Here is a 20,359-nt window from a genome sequence, read left to right on the forward strand (position 1 = left end):
GCACTTCCCGTTTCTACGGTCAAGCAAAACAAACAAATCTCTATTAGAAGTATTGCAAAATAACACTTGATATGGGAATCGGTAGTGGAAGACAGACTGAATGGAGGCCTACCGGGAGAGTTTCCTCCTTATAAAATTATTTGCAGCAGCTCCTCTTCTGTCAAGTGGGCCTTAAGATATAGTTGCTCTCCTTTTACCATTGAGCGCAGACAGATTACTCAATACTAATAGCGCATCTTTAAAGACCTGATGATAGACAATGCCTATATTTTGCGGGCTCTCCATTAACTCTGCTGAACCCAAGCAGAGCTCACCTAGAGGTAGAGTGTGCAAGAGCTACACTCTCACATTGTCACACAGTGATGACCTTGCCAAAAAATCATTGCTTTTTCCACATTGCTCACATGAATCACATCCAAACTTGCAAGTTACCCATTAGTAAGGCTGCAATTTAGTCACAGAGGTCCTGGAGGTCACGGAATCCATGACTTCCAGCAGCCTCCATTACTTCAGCTTGCAGTGGTCAGGAGCTGCAGGGTCCCCTCACCGCCCGCTGAGACAGTAAGCTGTGGGGTACCCCTGCCACCATAGCCAGCAACCTCCATCTCCTTGCCACCAGGGGCATCGTGGCAGAGGAACCCCAAGCTCCCAGAGGGTGGCAGCTGGGGAACCCCTGAGTTCCTGTCCGCCAGCAGTGGCAGAGAACCCCCGAGCTCCCGACCACAAGAGATGGCAAACAGTTCTGGGCTGCTGCAGAGGAATCCAAGCTCCTGGCCCCAGTGGGTGAGCTCCCAGCCTCTGCAGGCAGTGGGGGATGCCCAGAGCTGCATACAACAAGGGTACCTCGCAGCCCCCAGCTGCTAGTGGCAGCTCCTAGTCCCTGCAGCTGCCCTGCTTGAAGTAGTGTGGGGATCTGCAGATCCCCATTTTGCCATGGATATTTTTAGGAAAAGTTAGAGACAGGTTACTGGCTCCGTGAATTTTTCTGTTTTGCCCGTGACCTGTCCATGACTTTTACTAAAAATATCCGTGACAAAATCTTAGCCTTATCCATGAGTCATACAAATGTTGTTACAGTTGCTATTTTCTCTCTCCCATTTATCTTCCAAACTATTATTTTACTTTGGAAAGCATTTTTGGCATATTTTGCATGTAAGACATTATCCAAAAAACTTTATTCTATTTAAACTGCGACACAATTTTTTTTAGTTACAGTAATTTTAATGAGGAATCCAGTATCTAATTAAGACAGCAATACATGTATTATTAAGTATAGAGATAGGGGATGAAAACTTTTTCTAATTATTTTAACCAGGCCAGATGTGTATTTACTGGTCAAGACATATCAAATCTACAATATTTCTCTTTGAAAATTAACCCAGCTTGCTGCAAGGGAAACCAGCAATACAAATAACAAAAGTTGTCACGAAACTTATGTGCGTGCCCTGTTTTTTCTTCAACATTCTGTTTGTTAAAATACTCTGGATAGTTTTCTTGGCTCAGTTTTTATTATTTCACCAGCCTTGGGAACTGCTAGCAGTTTTATAAATGGACTGTAAGTGTCTAATTTCATTGCAGCTTCTCTAAGTATTTCTACATCCTTTCTTGAAGTGTTATTTTGTAACTACTTACAGCAATGCTTCTTGGCAAAGAGCAAACATTCTTTTTTTCCCCCTCTTCTTCATAGAAAAAAAAACAACTATCACAAAGCTGTGAAATGCATAGGCACTTTCCAACACATATCCCAGCTGGTCCTACATCTCTTATATTTACAATAAATTTTTAAAATGAGAAGTCTGTGAATACATATGTATAAAATGTAAAGTAGGTATTTTATATATATTACACACACACACACACACACACACACACCTACTTTTAATTTTAAAATTGTTGATTTATCCTACAACAGCACTTGGCAGCCTTGGTCACATCAAATTCAATTGCAAAGGAAACTATGGATGACCCAAATCAGCAGATGGAGTGTTCTGTAATCTCATCTTTACATAAATTCCTAAATAGGTATTTACATTGGGTAATATATCTTGAAAACAAACTATCTGGATTTTTAAATTGGAAACAAAAATTAATAATAGAAATTTGGACTAAAAACCTTGTATGTAAATAATATTAATTGAATGCATTATAAAACTGTTGTCCCATGTACCAAGAGCAAGAGAGAACTGTGGGGAAAGCCTTCTTGTTGCACTATTAACAGTTTACCAACAAAGGAGGTTTCCTGATACTATTACACTATAGTGACCATTTGTGGCCAAGAAAAAACATACTTGGCACAAGCTAAATATTCTGAAGCTGCCCTAGGTAAGGGAAACAGCTTTTCAATTCTCTCTTGCAATGCACAATTATGGTTAACTATTTTAGAGGTCTCATTTTATGATCTTCAGTACACTACTAAGCTTCAGCACAAGAAAGAGTGTTAAGGACATATTGTGAACATTTAATTCCTTTGGATTTCTTTATGCCACAAATTTATATTTAACAAGGAATTTGATACTAAATTACAATAAGCAAAGAATTAAAAAAACTATATCCATGTTTAAAAATGTGCATACTTTCCATTAAAAGTGTGGCACTAACAGAATATCTAGTTGGTGCATAAATCTAGCTGACAAGTAGTAATCAGATGATGAGGAGACATTCTTACCAACTGTACTTCTCCAAAAGCACCTCTTCCAATCACCTTAACAACATCATAGTCTTCAGCTTTCATTTGTAAAGCTCGAATTTTTTCCACAATTTTCTCATCTAAAACAAGTTTAAAGAATGATGTCATAAAGACAGATCTGTAGCAGTGTGAGAATAGCTCTGGTAATATTTGTCATCCAGACAATAAAAACAAGCCGTTTAAAAACAAATGTTAAAATTTTCAACTAACTTCTACATTGTCTTTAAACCATTTGCTCAGAATTAAAAGCCATAATTGCAGTCTTTTTGTACTTCTTTGTAAACAGTTGAATTATCATCTCTTATCTGTGAAAATTAGTACTATTCTGATTTCAGTTGTATTTTACCTAATTCCTTAAAGACATACACTTTTCAAGCCTCCAGAAACATTTTTGCAGTTAAAGACCCAACATGACAAGCTTAAACCTTTCAAACTTTCACTCCTCTGCCACCTGCTGTGCTGCCACCATCCACTAACATTTTTTTGATAAGGGTGAAATATTAAAGTACACCTCTACCTCGATATAATGCGACCTGATATAACACTAATTTGGATATAACACGGTAAAGCACTGTTCGGGGTGGGGGAGCAGCTGTGCACTCCGCTGTATCAAAGCAAGTTCAATATAACGCGGTTTCACCTATAACACGGTAAGACTTTTTGGCTCCCGAGGACAGCGTTATATCGAGGTAGAGGTGTATCTAGCACATTCAGCAGCATAGCAGGTACAATCTGCTAGGATGTACCTGTGAGGTTCAATAGCCATCAAGTGGTTAAGCATACTACTGAGTATGTTTCTTTCACAACAGGACCGGAACCCTTTGTGGTTCTTTCTTGGGGTTGCCCCTTTCCAGTCCTTCCTTAAGCAGGAATCCCCAGCTCTTATTTTTGGAATGGGGCTGTACTACTTTCTCCCTACCCAGGAGTCTCCCCAGCTCTCCTCCATGGAGCTGAGTTCTGTTAGTCAGATTTTTCTAGGAGCTCTCAGGTCTCCTCTGGAAATGAGTTCTATATTAGGCAACTTGGGGGCCTTTACAGCTTCTACCCCAGCTAGTCCCTTTTTCTTAATTAGCATTCATGTTGCTCCACAAGCCAGCCTTTCATTGCTAGTATCTCCTGGCGTCTGTTCTGCTGTGAGAGAGGCGGCCACCTTTATGCTAGTCTCTTTCTCCCAGGTCATTCTCAATAGGTTGTGTGAGAGGGGAGCCTTGCCCCACCCTCTCTGCAAAGCTCCGAGCCATAAGTCCTTAAAGAAACAGTAATGTGATTTCCTCCTGAATGCTTCTTACCCCCAGGACTGCTTCCTCTCTCCAAGTGTCTCCCAGATCCTTGTATATATAATCAGATCTTTCAGTCTCTTAAAGGGTCAGGCCACATAATGGGGTAGGCAGACCATTAGGCCATACTACCCTTAAGGGACAGATAACCAAAGGAATTTTTGCTCCCCAGACCGGAGTTATGGTTCCTCCTTTTATTCCCTGGCTTATGCATGCTTTTACAGGACACTTTAACATTTGAAAGGAGTGGGTATCCCCTGATTAGCTGCAAATTCCCCCCCACCCCCAAACAAGCTTGAGTTCTAGTTTAGAATCAGTTTTAACTAAGCTAGTTATAAAAACTGCACCAGCTAGCACAGCTTTATCTATATAGCAGCTCCAATTGGTTTTAAAACAAGACTGAATTTTGGGGAAAATTCTCCTTGCATAGACAACAGCTATGTTCTGACATGGCTTAACAGGGTTGTATTAAATTTGTTATTTACATGGCAAATATGCACCTAAAACAAACATTACAACTAGACAACCCTACTTTAAAATCCACTTAAGATGTGGTAGAAGGACTTTTCTGAATTAAAAGCATAGTTTTATTAAAAATGTACATGACAGAATATGCCACTTTGAGTAATTACATACTTATTTTCTGCAGATTACAATAGAACCTCACTAACAACTGCAAGACTTGTGAATTACTGAATTTTGAAAATGATACTTAAGTAAAAGATAAAGTAAGGATAACATCAAAAAAATACTCATTTGACTAGTATTGTTTTAATTATTGATAATACTTTAGTATTGATCAGTATACTAACAAATACTTTGCAATACATTTGTAAGAGTAATTAAATTTTAGTAATGAAACATCACAACAGCAATGTACTCTCAAGTATCTACTGAGAGGGAATGCTGTTTTTAGACTGCAGGCTCTGTTTTGTGGTGATCAGCAAAGTGCACATAAGTAATGTATAGTATTTCCACGTATTCAGCTTCCAAGACCGTTATAGTGCAATCATGACATCAAACATGTTTAAGTACAACTTACATCTATTTAAGAAATTATCTATGTTCTTGTTTTTCCTCAGTGCTGGAAAATCCAGATCAAGAACCAAAGAATTCAGGCCATCCTGTAAAGAAATAAAAATAACTTAATTGTAAACATGCTTCTAGAATTTCAAAATTAACCTCTGTCTTAAAACTATCATAATAAGTATGGTTCTATATTACTCAAGCACAGACTACAATTCCATTATGCAAATATAGTTATCTTAATGAACACAAAAGGATTGCACAGGTATAAGGCAGCAGCATGTGTTTTAGAATTCTCCCTCACTGAAGATACCATTTCACTGGATTTCTGATCTTGAATCCAGACTCCCTAGGACAAGACAAGCCAGAACTTCCCTACATCTTAAAACATTTTCGTTCTTTGAGGCACAGTAAGGCAATCCTCATTCTGATATCAATTGCCAATGCCTCTGTACAGAATAACTAGTTTCAGTAACTTTTATAAACGGGAAGCAAAGAGTTCCCCAAAGTTAAAGTATAATAGAAGTCCAAAAAATATTTATAGAACAGAAAGAGGCTATTAAAAAAAGTTTAGTTATTGAAAATATTTCTTTCCCTTATCAACACAGACGGAAAGTAGGACAGGTGATTGAGAATCTAGTCCAATGATATCTTCAGAGAAGGAAAAATGAAAAAATTTATCCTCTAAACCACATTAACTGGATTCCTCCTCTTAGAAACCAAAGCTCAAAAGGCTGTCTCCCAAAATACATAAATTGTCCAATCATGAAGAAACAAAGAGACCGCTAAAGGAAGTTTCATGTATTCAGAAGAATCAGAGGTCATCCAAATCCCCCATCTACAGAAGCAGGCAGGAGAGCTGAGGGGAAATGTTTATCAGGTGGGAAACAGCCAAAAGGTAGAATCGATATGGTCCTCAAGATAAGCATAATGAAAGATTTGTGCTACAACACAGATACATATAAAAAAAGAACACATATTCCTTCTCATTAGCATAAATTCAAGAGTTAGGCCAGATTTTTGGTCCAGAAAATGTGATTATTAGGGCTGTCCAGTGATTAAAAAAAATAATTGTGATTAATCATTGATTAAAAAAATTAATCACACGATTAATCATGCTGTTAAACAATAAGAGAATACCATTTTATTTAAATATTTTGGATGTTTTCTACATTTTCTAATATATTGATTTCAATTACAACACAGAATACAAAGTGCACAGTACTCACTTTATATTTATTTTTATTATAAATATTTGCACTGTAAAAAACAAAAGAAATAGTATTTTTCAATTCACCTAATACTAGTACTATAGTGCCATGACTTTATCATGAAAAAAATTATGTACACTCCAGAGCAGTGGTGGGCAACCTGTTGGCTGTGAGACAGTTTGTTTATAGTGACCATCTGCAGGCACGTCCGCCTGCAATTCCCAATGGCAGCAGTTCGCTGCCCACCACTGCTCTGGAGAATACCAGCACCAGAACCACTATCTTGTGTTTAAATGTACTGACAACAAACTTCTTAAATTCCAAAATTTTACCAAACTGGTATTTCTTCAAGGAAAAAGGAGTTTGTACAAAACTGACCTGCTATGTCTAAAGAACATAGGGGAAATTAAGCTACAATATCCATCTGGTAAAGAGAAGAAACAGACTGACAGAGTCAGAAGGGTACCCAGAAGTCACCTACTACAAGACAGGCCCAACAAAGAAAGTAACAGAAGGCCACTAACCGTCACCTACAGCCCTCAACTAAAACCTCTCCAGTGCATCATCAAGGATCTACAACCTAACCTGAAGGATGACCCCCCACTCTCACAGATCTTGCGGGAGAGGCCAGTCCTCGCTTACAGACAGCCCCCCAACCTGAAGCAAATACTCACCAGCAACCACACACCACACAACAAAAACACCAATCCCGGAACAAACGCTGCAACAAACCCCGGTGCCAACTCTGTCCACTTATCTGTTCAAGGGACACTATCATAGAACCTAATCATATCAGCCACACCATTAGGGGCTCATTCAACTGCACATCTATCAATGTAATATATGCCATCATGTGCTAGCAATGCCCCTCCGCCATGTACATTGGCCAAACCGGACAGTCTCTGCGCAAAAGAATAAATGGACACGAATCTGACATTAGGAATCATAACATTAAAAAACCAATAGGGGAACACTTAAATCTCCCTGGTCACTCAATAACAGACCTAAAAAAGGCAATTCTTCAACAAAAAAACTTCAAAAACAGACTCCAATGTGAAACTGCAGAACTGGAATTAATTTGCAAACTGGACACCCTCAGATTAGGCCTGAATAAATACTGGGAGTGGTTGGGTCATTACAAAATCTAAACCTAATTTACCCCTTCACACCTTCCTGTTAACTGTCTGAAATGGGCCACTCTCATTACCACTTCAAAAGTTATTTTTCCTCCCTTGGTATCCTGCTGTCAATTGAATTGTCTCGTTAGACTAACCTCACACTGGGTAAGACAATTCACATCTTTTCATGTATTTATACCTGCTTCTGTATTTTCCACTCTATGCATCTGATGAAGTGGGTTCTAGCCACGAAAGTTTGTGCCCAAATAAATTTGTTAGTCTCTAAGATGCCACAAGGACTCCTCATTGTTTTTGCTGATACAGACTATCACAGCTACCACTCTGAAACAAACTACGTTTAACATACTAAATAGGTTAGATATGAATTAGCAAATTCTCACCATGAGTGATAAATAGGTTGGCAGATTCTTAAAGCACAAGCTGCCTTTCCTTTGCAGCTTGGACTTCCCAGATTTTCATACACAGGCTAGAAATCCGTTTAGTCTGGGATCATCACTTCCTCCAGTTCAGTCTTTGTTCCTCAGGTGTTTCCAGGTGTGTTGTTGTAGGGGGAATGAGGTACCATCATGATGTCATTTCCCCCTTTTATATCTTCTTCTCACTTGCTGGAAAGCTCTTTTGCTGTGACCTGGGTCAAACAGTTCCCATTGTGTAGTGCTACCTCTGAGAGGTTTCTATTATACACAATTTGTTGTGCTTGTGTGCATTTCCTCAATAAACCATTAAGCATTGTTTGGCCTTTTTACTGTTGTACTTGAAAGGCTGCTTGTGCTTGTTTTCACATATTTCAGTAACACATACATGGTCAAACTTCGTAACTTCACATACAACGACAGCACATACAATCCAATTAGATATTAATGTTTTGCAGCTCAAGACTTTTAGACTGAAACCTCACAACACATACTTCGTACAAAAATCTATCCTAATTATATGACAGTGGTGAATAAGGGGGAGCCAGGGTACCACACCAGTTTCCCCAAAGGAAGAGGAGAAATAACTCCTGATCCGTTTGCTTGCTCCTAACACACCGTTAAAAGCGGTCATCGCTATCTTCCAGAAGTTTGACACCATGATGTATGTACTTTTTGAAGGAACTACAGACACAACTGAAGCCATACTCTTAGATGTAGTCTCCTTGTGAAAAACTTATGAGAAGCCTTAACTGACCATAAATATATAATATATCACCACAAACATGCAGATTTCAATTCTGTAATTTCTACCTTTATAAATATACTATCATAGGAATTGCTATACCAGATCATACCCTTAATACATCCAGTCTAGCATTCTATCTCCAATAGTGGCCAGTATCAGATGGTTCAGAGGAAAGCACAAGAAACTCTGTAGTTGGCAGCATGTGGTATGTTCACTAAAAATTTAGATAATCCACTTAGATAAGTTTTTCCGAACATTACTCACAAATACCTCACAGACACTATTTGTAATCTGGCACAATAACTCACTTACTTATATGAATCAACATTAACCATGTACAGAACTATGTGCAATGTAGTTTATAAAACAAAAACCTTAAACTTAGCAAAACAAAAACAACCAGTAAACAGTCAGATTTAAGGCTGTTTAGAATGCATAATGTGAAAGGGAGACAGGTGAGGTTAAGAAGTGGAACTGATGATCTAAGTGCAGATGGGGGACTGTCATTACCATTTTATAGAATCCAGCACAATGGGGCCCCAACTGCAATTGTGTACCACGGTGATTGGCTACTAAGGACTATCAACCACACAAATAATAGGGCTACAACTCCATAAGGAGGTTCTGATGATGCTGTAAACCTCAATCATCATCTGATTTTGTCATCCCTCAGAACCCCTCAATTGACCACAGTCCATAATTGAGCCTGAATTTATCTTAGGGTATGGCTACATTTGGAATTTCAAAGCGCTGCCCCGGCAGCGCTGCGGGGGCGCTGCCGCAGCAGCGCTTTGAAGTGTGAGTGTAGTCAGAGCGGCAGCGCTGGGAGAGAGCTCTCCCAGCGCTGCATGTAAACCACATCCCTTACGGGTGTAGCGTGCAGCGCTGGGAGCCGTGCTCCGAGCGCTGCTGCCCTGATTACACTGACGCTTTACAGCGCTGTATCTTGCAGCGCTCAGGGGGGTGTTTTTTCACACCCCAGTTGCAGCTCTGTAAAGTGTGAGTGTAGCCAAGGCCTTAGATACAGAACAGGGATGTTAGTTACTATATGTACCTGCATAGATTCAACAGTAAAACTGGTTCTTTTCCCAAACACCAACAGTCCTCCTAACTCCACTGCTCCCTGTATGGACCCATATCTCCTACTTGCTCTCCATTTATTGTCACTGTCCCAGTTCACGGTAACTGCACCTGTATTTCCCTTCAGTAGTCCACCAAAGGCACCCACTCGCAGGTTTCCAATTCCACAGTCATAGCCTCTCCTTCGTGGAGATTGGCATCTCACTCTCATTTGACTGGGGTATTTGTAGGCTACACTGTTCCCTGGCTTCACTGTGTTATTCCCAGGAGAGACAGGCTGGGTTGCTCAAGCACACCTGCTTGCTTTCTCTTCAGAGACAATTAAAAGGCTGAATTGCTACAATTATAAGTTACACACAAAGCACTTCTTATACAAGCCTATTTTATCCTTAAGGTAAAAGCATGACAGAGACAACACATCAAAAACAATAAAAGAACCTACACTCATGCTAATAAGCTTACCAGAGAACATCCCAACTTTACCATGGGCTCTGGCAGAAGTAGTCCTTCAAAACCTCACCCAAGGATTTTCCTTTGTGATCACAAGTTCATCACAGCTCCAGCTCAGAACAAGCACACAGTCTTATGGGGCTTCAGTAGCCCCAGTCTTTCCATTTTACTCTAAGGATTGGGGCCCTCCATGGACCAGAGGTCCTGTCCATTTGCTGGATCAGGAAGAAGGGCCTGAGCCACTTTAAGACCAGGCTATTTATCCAAAAATCCTTTCTTTATCTGCTGGTTCCTGGAGAATCGAGTTTGCACTAGCATATGCATACCCCTCCGGGAGTTGGCATCAAAGGGCTGATAACAGAGAAAGTATATTAGCAACCCCTTCCAACTAGAGAAGGTACATATAATTCCATAACAACACATACACAATTAAATTTTTAATACAATGGGCCCCTAAAGATATTAACCCTAATTCAATAAGGTTTAATTTAAGAAGTTTCTCTTAATTCCATAAGGTATAACCAGGATATTGTCAGTCTGTCACAGTCACTGTAATTTGTTGGCTTTTTTAAAACTACTACTCCAGAATCTGTACAAGCTGGAAGAGAACTGAAAATTACTTCTAGCTATTTATGAACTGCAAAGTCTTTTTGCATTATGGTTTTTTTTAAATGAATGGATTAGTACGTTCAATCTATATCCTATTTATAGATACAAGGGGAAAAAGTCATCAAATTATACATTTTAGTGACACTGTACCAGAAGGTCCACACAATTGTAACAGTTGAACATAAGTTATCAACATCACACCATGACATTTTAACAATATCTTACGGTGATGGGGTGTACCAGGCCCTTTCAGGTCCTCCAGACAGCCCTGCGCTCCTACAACACTCCACCCAAGAAAAAAGGCAGTAGAGTGGGGTCCTCCTCACAACCTAAAGAGGTTGCAGGGGAGGCAGCCAATCAGAGCCTAAAAGGCTCAAGGAAGGACCCTGTTCCTGAGTGACTGAGGAAACTGCAGCAACTGGACAGAGCAGTAGCTGGTTGGGACCAGGAGGAGTGGAAGGCTGGGAGACTCCACAGGTACAGACACTGCGGAGAAACCCTACCTTACCAGAGGTAGACTCTGAAGCTCTCCAGGCACAGAGGCCTGGGAGAAAGAACCCCAACAAGGGCACGAAACTTGTTGTAAGCTCACCAAGTAAAGGAGCCTGTGAGAAAGAACCCTGAGAGAAGAGGACAGAGATTATTACCGAATCTCTAGGCAAGGAGGCCTGGGAGAGACGCTGCTTAAACGAAGAACAGGCAGAGGACCCAAGAAGCTGATGGGACAGAGTGGGAAGCAACCACTCTGCAGCAATAGACAAAAGTGAAGGAAGCACCAGATGGCTGCTAGCTGTAGGGTCCCTGGGTTGGGACCCAGAGTAATGGGCGAGCCTGGGTCCCCCAACAGGCAGAGTGGCCAAGGAGACAAGTTTTGGTTGGCAATCAAGAAGAGGGCAAGTGCTTAAACAGGCCCAGACACAGGACTCAGGACTTCAGGGAGGGGCCAACCTTTTGTTGGACTATGCTACCCTGGAAGAGGTTTGTTTTCCATTTGTTTCACGAACAGATTGCATGTGACTTGGCTTTAGGGCTGAGTCACTGAAAACCCATCTAAAAAGAGAAACTGCCAGCAGAGGGCACCAAAAAAACAGGCATGCACCCGGCCAGCAAGAGGTGCTCGTGAGTGGCCACACCTTTACACTTATGACAAGGAGCCTTCTCTTCAACCCACCAATTCCTATATTTTATGAAGATTGTAAAATTGTATCACTTTAATTATGGCAAATGTACAATGATTAGCTCTTTCTTCTCCCAGCTTTCCACAAATTCTGTTCATAAAAATTTAAACAGCTTTTACATGTAGCTGCCAATGAACAGTCATAGAAATTGAGATGAAAATTATGCCACCTAGGTCCATCCGGATCACTAGAAATCTTACTAATTTCTGATGTCTATCATCCAAAAGTGCAACAACAAAATCAGGCCTGGTGAAAACAAGCAGCATTTCAAAGTCTAAAGTTTATCCTTGAAGTTGCATGTTTGTTTTAGGTGATATTTATAATTTTTTTTTTAAATAAAAGTAGAAGCTAAAAACAAACCCAAAGGCCAATATTTCTGTGTTTTTGCTTTATTCCCGGGAGAAGTGGTAGAAAGAGTCTTGTAAAAGTTTCTTCAAAGGAAGCAAATATTAAGGTTCACAAAAACATTAAACAAATATGAGGCATTTCAAATACATGTTTTATAGTACGAAAGACCTCTCAATATTTTAATACTTGACCAACAGATGTTTTAAGCTCTAAACTGTTGCTGAAAGGCATCTTTCACCTAAGAGCATTAAATTTATATTACATTTATGAACATTGATGAACATGCCTGGGTCAAAAGATTATATAGTAAAACAGACCATCCAAACTGAAGATAAGTAATCCAGGAAATGACATCCTCTGTCTAGGCCTCATAGATAAGTCATTCCTACCAGGAAATATGTTATTAAAGTGATTTCACTGTTCACTTCCTCTTTCTGTTATTACAAAAGGTTTAAAGCCATCAGAACTAAAAATAGCAGGAACCAAATACACACATTGTTGGCAAAAGCAAAGGCAAGCCCAGTCCTATCAAAAAAGATCTACTTGTGTAAATTCGCTTAAACAGTCTTTATATTGCATTTCTCCAGCAGACAAATCTAAATTAAAAGGTTTTTTTCAGCATTCTCCTGCATCAGAAGAAAGGATTTCCCAGAACAGTTAGCCCCGAGGAATCCACTTTGAAAGCAGCCCTCAATTTTGCCTTCTAAGCAGGCATCTTGTACAGTTTGAAGACCTAAATAAATAGAGGGAAAAACTAACTAAGGGAAAGCCTTGGAAACAAAAGAAAGAGCTAAATACATGTGTTGTTCACTCTAACAAAGACAACTGGGGAGAAAACGGAAGCCACAAAACAGCCAGTCAAATTCTCTGCTACTATATATTTCAAATAATCTCATTGAAATGAGCACAGAATCTGGCCCCACTGTGTTGGCACTTAATTCTAAAGTTATAATGGCTGGCTGAGCCTGTTTGAGGTTTATGCCTACATCAACCCTGTTCAGCTGAATGGCCTGGCCTACTCAGATTTAGGCCCCGCCACTCTATGAGCAATAATGTCCCTCCAAAAAAACAAACCACAACACTATTTGGGCAAACATCAAACTCAGCAGAGACAGATTAAATACATATTAGCAGGTGAATGTAGATTGGCTTCAATTTAAACCGGTTGAATTTAAACCGCATAAAAAAATGGGGTACACAAAAACAGATTCCACACTCCCACATCCCTAACCTGAACTGTGGACACAACAGAAAACAATACCAGGAACCAGAAAAGGTTGGGGAAAAAAACAGAACTGTAAAGAAAGTGTTAGTGAGAAATGACATCTTTTATATATTTTTGCCTTTGTTTGTGGAAGACAATTTTAAACCAAGAATTAGACTTCTGCATTATTTTCACCATAATGAATCTAACTTTATGAACAAAGAATTTTGTCTGTTAAGTGGTATACTGCCCCAAGGGAAAAAAAAATCATATAATAGTTTACCTGATTAAACCAGAACAAGAACTGGCAGATGCCAAAACATCTTTTCATAGTGCCACCATGTACAATACCAATTACATTTTTAGTGTTTTCAATTCATAACTAATCTAGAAAACAAAATCATCTAGGTGACTTAGAAGCACAACTACTGAAACTATAAACTCCTAAAAATAGAATATACACTTTTTAAATGTATGTATACTTGAACTAACAATCCAACGGCTTTTTAACTGATTAAAACCTTATAATATTTCCCGGTATGGATTTATACATGAGACCACAACATACCTAACAGACTTTTCAATGGTTTTGGACCTGCTGGAGTGATTACTTCTCTCCATGTTGTGGCAACTACTATTAGAAAGCAGGCTAACAGCCATATAGCAGCAACAGGACAGGAAAGGTGGTCAAGTATTTATGCGGGACCCTGAGCTCTAGAATTAATTTCACAACTTGGCTCACCAACACCTGATTTTAAATTACTATCCGGCAGGGCCGGCTCTAGCAATTTCGCCACCCCAAGCACGGCAGCACGCCGCGGGGGACACTCTGCCGCTCGCCGGTCCCGCGGCTCCAGTGGAGCTGCCGCAGGCGTTGCTGCAGGCGTTGCTGCGGAGGGTCCGATGATCCTGCGGCTCCGGTGGAGCTGCCGCAGGCGTTGCTGTGGAGGGTCCAATGGTCCCGCGGCTCTGGTGGAGCTGCCGCAGGCGTGTCTGCGGGAGGTCCACCGGAGCCGCGGGACCAGCGGACCGTCCGCAGGAACGCCTGCAGCAGGTCTACTGAAGCCGTGGGACCAGCGGACCCTCCGCAGGCACGCCTGCGGCAGGTGCCCCAGAGCCGCCTGCCGCCCTCCCAGCAATCAGCAGAGCGCCCCCCACGGCGTGCCGCCCCAAGTACGCGCTTGGCACGCTGGGGCCTGGAGCCGGTCCTGCTATCAGGACACTCTGGAAGACTTATTTGTTCTTCTAGGACTGGGTGGACTTCGGGGCCCGCATCTGGCCCTAATGATATTTTAATCAGGCCCTCGAGCTCCTGCTGGGGAGCGGGGTCAGGGGTTTGCCCCACTGCGCGGCTCCCACAACTCCCATTGGCTGGGAACTGCAGGGGCGGCGCCTGCAGATGGGGCAGCGCGCCATGCCTCTGAGTAGGAGGTGGAGGGACATGTGCCGCTGCTTCTGGAAGCTACTTGAGGTAAGCGCCACCCGGAGCCTGCACCCCTGACCCCTTCCCATGCCCCAACTCCCTGCCCCAGCTGTGATCCTCATCCCATAGTCCAAACCCCTCGATCCCAGCCCAGAGCCTCCTCCTGAACCCCAAAGCCTGCACCCCAGCCGGAGCCCTCATCCCCTCCTACACCCCGACCCCCAATTTTGGGAGCATTCATGGCCCACCACACAATTTCCATATTCAGATGTGGACCTCGAGCCAAAAAGTTTGCTCATCCCTGTTTTAGGATGTTTCTGAAGCAAAATAGTAAGTAGAGGTACGTGAAGGAAATGATGGAGGGGGCTCTAATACCAGCAACATGTACTGTTGGGAGGATTTATTGTTTTGGAAGACTATTTGAAATGTTAATAATTGTTTACAGATTATATTATTTGAGTTTTAAGTATGGAATCTGGTAGTTTAGACTTGTGACTAAAAATAAATGTATTTAAATATATCTGAATGTAGTCATCATCAACAAGTAAATATATATTTAGACATTTATACCATGTAACGTAGATACATCTCTTCCACGATATAACGCAGTCCTTGGGAGCCAAAAAAATCTCACTGCCTTATAGGTGAGACTGTGTTATATCGGATACTGGACGGTACGCTGTGCCGGACTGGATCGGCTTTCCCAGCAGTAATTTAAAGGGCCTGGTGCTCCAGTCATTGCGAGGAGCCCTGGGCCCTTTAAATCACCACCAGAGCTCCAGCAGCGGGGCTCAGGCAGCGCTTTAAAGGGCCTGGGGCTCCCTGCAACAGCTGGAGCCTCTGGCCCTTTAAATCTCTGCCTGAGCCCAGCTCCGGCAGCTGGGCTCGGGCAGGGACTTAAAGGGCCCAGTGCCCCACATGAATGCAGATATAACGCGGTAAAGCTGCAGGGCTCGGGTTGCGCTTTACCGGGCCCGGGGCTCCCTGCTGCTTTACCGTATTATATCCAAATTTGTGTTATATCGGGTCACGTTATATCGTGGCATTATATATGGTTCTTCTCGCAGATTTTCCAATTGGACAATATTTAAAACATTTTTTCAGGGATTTGTATTTATTTATTTGACTATTGGGGAAAAACATCTTGATTACCATTTACAGTACAGTAGCACATACGGTCACCACTCAGGGATTAGCATCCTCTTAGGCAGTGTACACATAAAGAGATACAGCCTCTGCCCTAAAGAGCTTACAACCTAGTTTAAAATGGAATTTAACAGGTGAACAAGGTAAACAAACTGGAGGAGAAGGCCGAGAAAAAAGAGAGGCAACAGTAGATTTATAACTTATTTGTTGAACACAGGTTTTATCGATAATTCATATTTCCCGTATTACAGTGTTAGTTAGCAATAAAGACTCTAAAAATTATATACGTACTTTAGCCAGAAATACTTCTATTAAATATTATTTTCAATTCTACTAAATGTCATCATTTGTCTCCTCCCACAGCTCATCTGCTGCCATTTTTGTCCTCAGACTCCAGCAATATATAACAAATTCTATGTCTACTTTTGCTGTGACAGTGCAATCACAGAAGATTCAGTCATCTAGTATAACCTGTCCTGAGCCAAACGTCACTATATTTATAAATTCCTTAGTTGGTTTTAATTTTTCATTTGGCATTGCCCTCAAAAGAGTTGACAAGCATAAAGATGCACTCAGTCCTAAATTAAAAGCCTTAAATAAATACGTAAACAGTATTAAGGGTAATTTCTTTCCTGTTAATTTGGTTTCTCCGAGGTTTCCAATAGCATATCATACAACAGACTTCAGCAGATGGACACAGGAAAGCTGATTATTACTCTCCCACATAGGTAACTGGTTGTATTAACTCTGTTGAACGCTTCCCAAACAACCAAACTGAATTTACTAAGTAGACAAAAAAAAAAATGTAAAAAATTAAAAAAAAATTAAAACTAGAAGTAGAGTTGTAAAAAGAGAAACTAATGCTCAGGTTTCAAGTTGTACAAAGTATTCCTTTCCAATGCTGACAAGTCAGAAGATATTGATAATTTTTTTTAATTTTAACTGATCCACCAGTTTAGTAAAGCTTTCTGACAATGGTCCAGAATATAGCAAGTGAATACGGAAAGTTTCAGATCACAGACTACAATGTAATTTTAGTCCCTACTAATATTGGTAGAACAAGACTAGAGTTTTAACTGGAACGTTTCCCAGATAAACTGTAAACTTAAGTAAACCATTATGGTCTAAACAATTAGCTTAGAGTAGTATGAATAAATACCTACCAATACATTTTACAAGAAGCAAAAGAGGGTAGTTTAAACAAAAGTGTATGCCACTACCTGTTTTAAATTAGAAAATGAACAGATTAGCAGCAGCAGGAAATAAAAAACACATTTTATTTCTGCACTAACATGGAAGCATTATCAGCTAAGAAGCAGAAAATTTCTTTAATCCTCAGAACTTTACAATAATTATGACACATTTACTGATAGAAACATGTATAAGATTTTATTTACAAGATTTTAGAAAGGAACTTGGTTTACAAAGTATGTTTTAACAATTCTACTTAAATGAATGTCTCACTTTTTTGAGTAACTGGTATCAAAAGTAATTACACTGTTCATAAATATAAATCACATTTAATATTTCAAAATTTCCATTTAAAATAGAAACCACATATACCTTGCAAATGTCAAGTGTTAGATTGTAAGAAAGTGTTTTTCGAAAAGATAAAAGTGCATTCACAAAGATTCTCATTTTATACTAAGCATCTACTACATTAGTAATTTAAGGAAAATTAACTGGGACTACATTACATCCCTTGGTTCAACATGTTTTCAAGAAAGTATCAAAATTCCCTAGGAACCTTAGTCCTGCAGTTAGATTTACTTCTAATTTTCTCTCTCAAGCAGAAAAAGCATACGTTATTCAAGTACATGCATGTGAATATATGTTTAACAATACATATTCCTATAAATATTCAGGCATTTTAAAAAGATAATTTCTCTTACTAGAGAAGTCCGACAGACATATTTTATATGCCAAACTCCACACCGGGACTGCTCCAGTTGTAAGTGTAACAGAAACACTCCAGCATCTGAATCCTTCTGACATGTGCTGCAATGTAACATTGTAGGCCTAAGGAACAAAGGAGACCTTCTGCAGAACACTACTCCTGCTCCAGTACCAATGGACGGCACATTTTTGGGGACTGACAATACTGATCCCTGCTTCCTAAGTATAAACCAGAAGGACTCTGCGAAGAGATAACCTCCAAGCAGGGCCAGCTTTAGGCTGATTCCCCCGAATCGGGCCCCGTGCCTAAGAGGGCCCTGCGCCCAGTGGCCTTTTTAATTTTTAGTCACACGGCGCCATTTCGGGTCTTCAGCGGCACTTCGACAGTGGGTCCTTCACTCGCTCCAGGTCTTCGGCGGCACGTGAAGGACCCACACCCGAAGTGCCGCCGAAGACCCGAAGCAAGTGAAGGACCCGCCGCCGAAGACTCTGAGTGCTGCCCAGTGAGTACAAGCCCCACGAATTGGGCCCCGCACTTCCTAAAGCCGGCCCTGCCTCCAAGGAAGTCAAATTGGCATTTCCAACAGTCAATGGCTTCAGGCAAGACAATTAAGAGGACATTGATCCTGACCTTCATCTTCGTGCCTACTGGAGTTAGAAAGGGAAGAGAACACATCATATCATAAAACAATCCCACTAAATAAAGGGTTCATTTTTCCATGGTCTCCTTTCTAGAGCAAAAAAGATACAACTTCCTGTTGTTGTTTGAAACAAATCAATCTGTGGAATCTCCCATTACTGGAACACTGCCTGAAAAGCTCTGCTGTTAAACTCCCACTCCTTCAGAGACAGGATCAGCTATTCATCTTGGACATTAAGTTGCCTTCAATGAGGAAAGCACTGTTAGGGGCCAGTTTTGTACCTAATAAAGGATCCAAAAGGCTGCTTATTCTCAGCTGTAAACTGTTCCAGACACCTTGAGAGGAATTGGTCTCTCTTTCTTGTTAAATCTAGTAGAGGAGTAGAATCGACAAAAGAGGTGCTTGCCCTCTGTTAATTTCTGTAGGCTTAACTCCGACAACTAGATAAAGCCAGCAGCTTTTCTTTACCCCTTGCTTTGATTATTGCTTTATCCAGTGGCTAACTAAAACTTTTCCCTTTGCATTTGGACGAGTCCATTAGACGCATTGCCCAAAACAGCAGTCAAAGTTGTCTTGAAAAAACGGATGTTCCCATACATTTAGCCACGAAGAACAGGGCATGTATGAGACATTGGAAACAAAAGCTGCAGGCAATGGAAGTTAAACATGGGGTAGATTTAAGGTCTTTAACTTTCCCTGAAGGGTCCTCCAATTAGAAGCCAGTCCATGCCAAAGTAGAAGAAACCACAGAGGTGCAGAGGGTCACAGATCACTTCTTCTGTGGGAGGTTCCAATTCTTCTATTTGTAGCTGATATTATAGAAGTGGGTGACCTATTTGTTCACTAAAGAGCCCCAATTTGGAGGAGATTAGCAGTCTGTCTTTGACCTGACTACAGCATAAAACTTCTAGGGTTTTTTTTTTGGGGGGAGGGGGGGTTGTTTTGTTTTGGAGAGGGAAGAATTATGTCTTTTTATAATTGCTCCCATTCTGAATTAATTCCATAATTGATCATGGGAGTGGAGAATTTCCTATATTGTCAGATGCATATTTTGCTCAAGATTATGACGTTGCTGGAAGTAAAATAGACACACACTCTCAAATCTGCCTCAGGAGAGATTTAGATACCAGAAGAATTTATACACCCAACATAACCACAGCAGTGACAACAGCAAATTATACAGAAGGCACTAATGAGCATTGGTGGAAAGTTTCCTATGAAACACTGAAGGAACTCCCAAAGAAGAGCAAGAACAGGAGTGCCAATTAAGGCTGCTTTAAAAAAGACAGACTAGAATTTCAAAACACATCTACCAACACACACATACCCCTTTCCAATCATAAATTTGAGAGAATTATGTAACCTAGCAATTAAAAGATGTATTTGTTCATGCTAAACACATTTGAAACAGTGCTACCTATCCAGTCTGGCTTCTGGATAGCTGCTGCCTCAATTCTCCTCACACAGGTTGAACCTTCCAACATTTCAACCTTGTTCAGTTGCTACAGTGACTTCGCCTCTCTTGCTAAATCATAAAAGAAAACTCTACTTTTTCCAGATAGATCCCCAAGTCCAAAACACAAACAAAACAAATGAGTCTTGCATCCCGGTGTCAAACTGGGCACAGGCCTTCCCTCTGTACTTGAACACACTGTGGCATTGGTGGGACTGCCTTTTATGTGCTCTTGATGCTCCTTTTGTTGGTGTCCACAAAGTGGTGAGGAGGAGAAGGAAGCAGTCTGACTCAGATGCAGAGGGGAACCAGGGACACAGGCAGGGGTTAGACACAATAGCAGCAGGGGCAAGGGGAGGGGAGGGGTGAGAGGAGACAGAAGCAAAAGAGACAGGTTGTATGAGATGTACTACTAAGGGACACGGGCAGAA

At 40.9% G+C, this 20,359-nt stretch overlaps 1 protein-coding gene across 1 annotated transcript in view; it reads right to left on the reverse strand.

Annotated features, from left to right (window-relative positions):
* The window catches only part of ROCK2 (Rho associated coiled-coil containing protein kinase 2), a 158,858-nt gene that overhangs the window by 84,292 nt on the left and 54,207 nt on the right, over positions 1-20,359 (reverse strand). Inside the window, exons 2-3 of the mRNA XM_050950609.1 lie at positions 5,006-5,087; positions 2,666-2,766 (exon numbers count right to left, since the gene is read on the reverse strand). Of these exons, the coding sequence (XP_050806566.1) occupies positions 2,666-2,766; positions 5,006-5,087 (183 nt within the window). The remainder of the gene's footprint in view (positions 1-2,665; positions 2,767-5,005; positions 5,088-20,359) is intronic.

The sequence above is a fragment of the Gopherus flavomarginatus genome, chromosome 4 (assembly GCF_025201925.1).
Source record: "Gopherus flavomarginatus isolate rGopFla2 chromosome 4, rGopFla2.mat.asm, whole genome shotgun sequence".
Classification (NCBI taxonomy): Eukaryota; Metazoa; Chordata; order Testudines; family Testudinidae; genus Gopherus; species Gopherus flavomarginatus.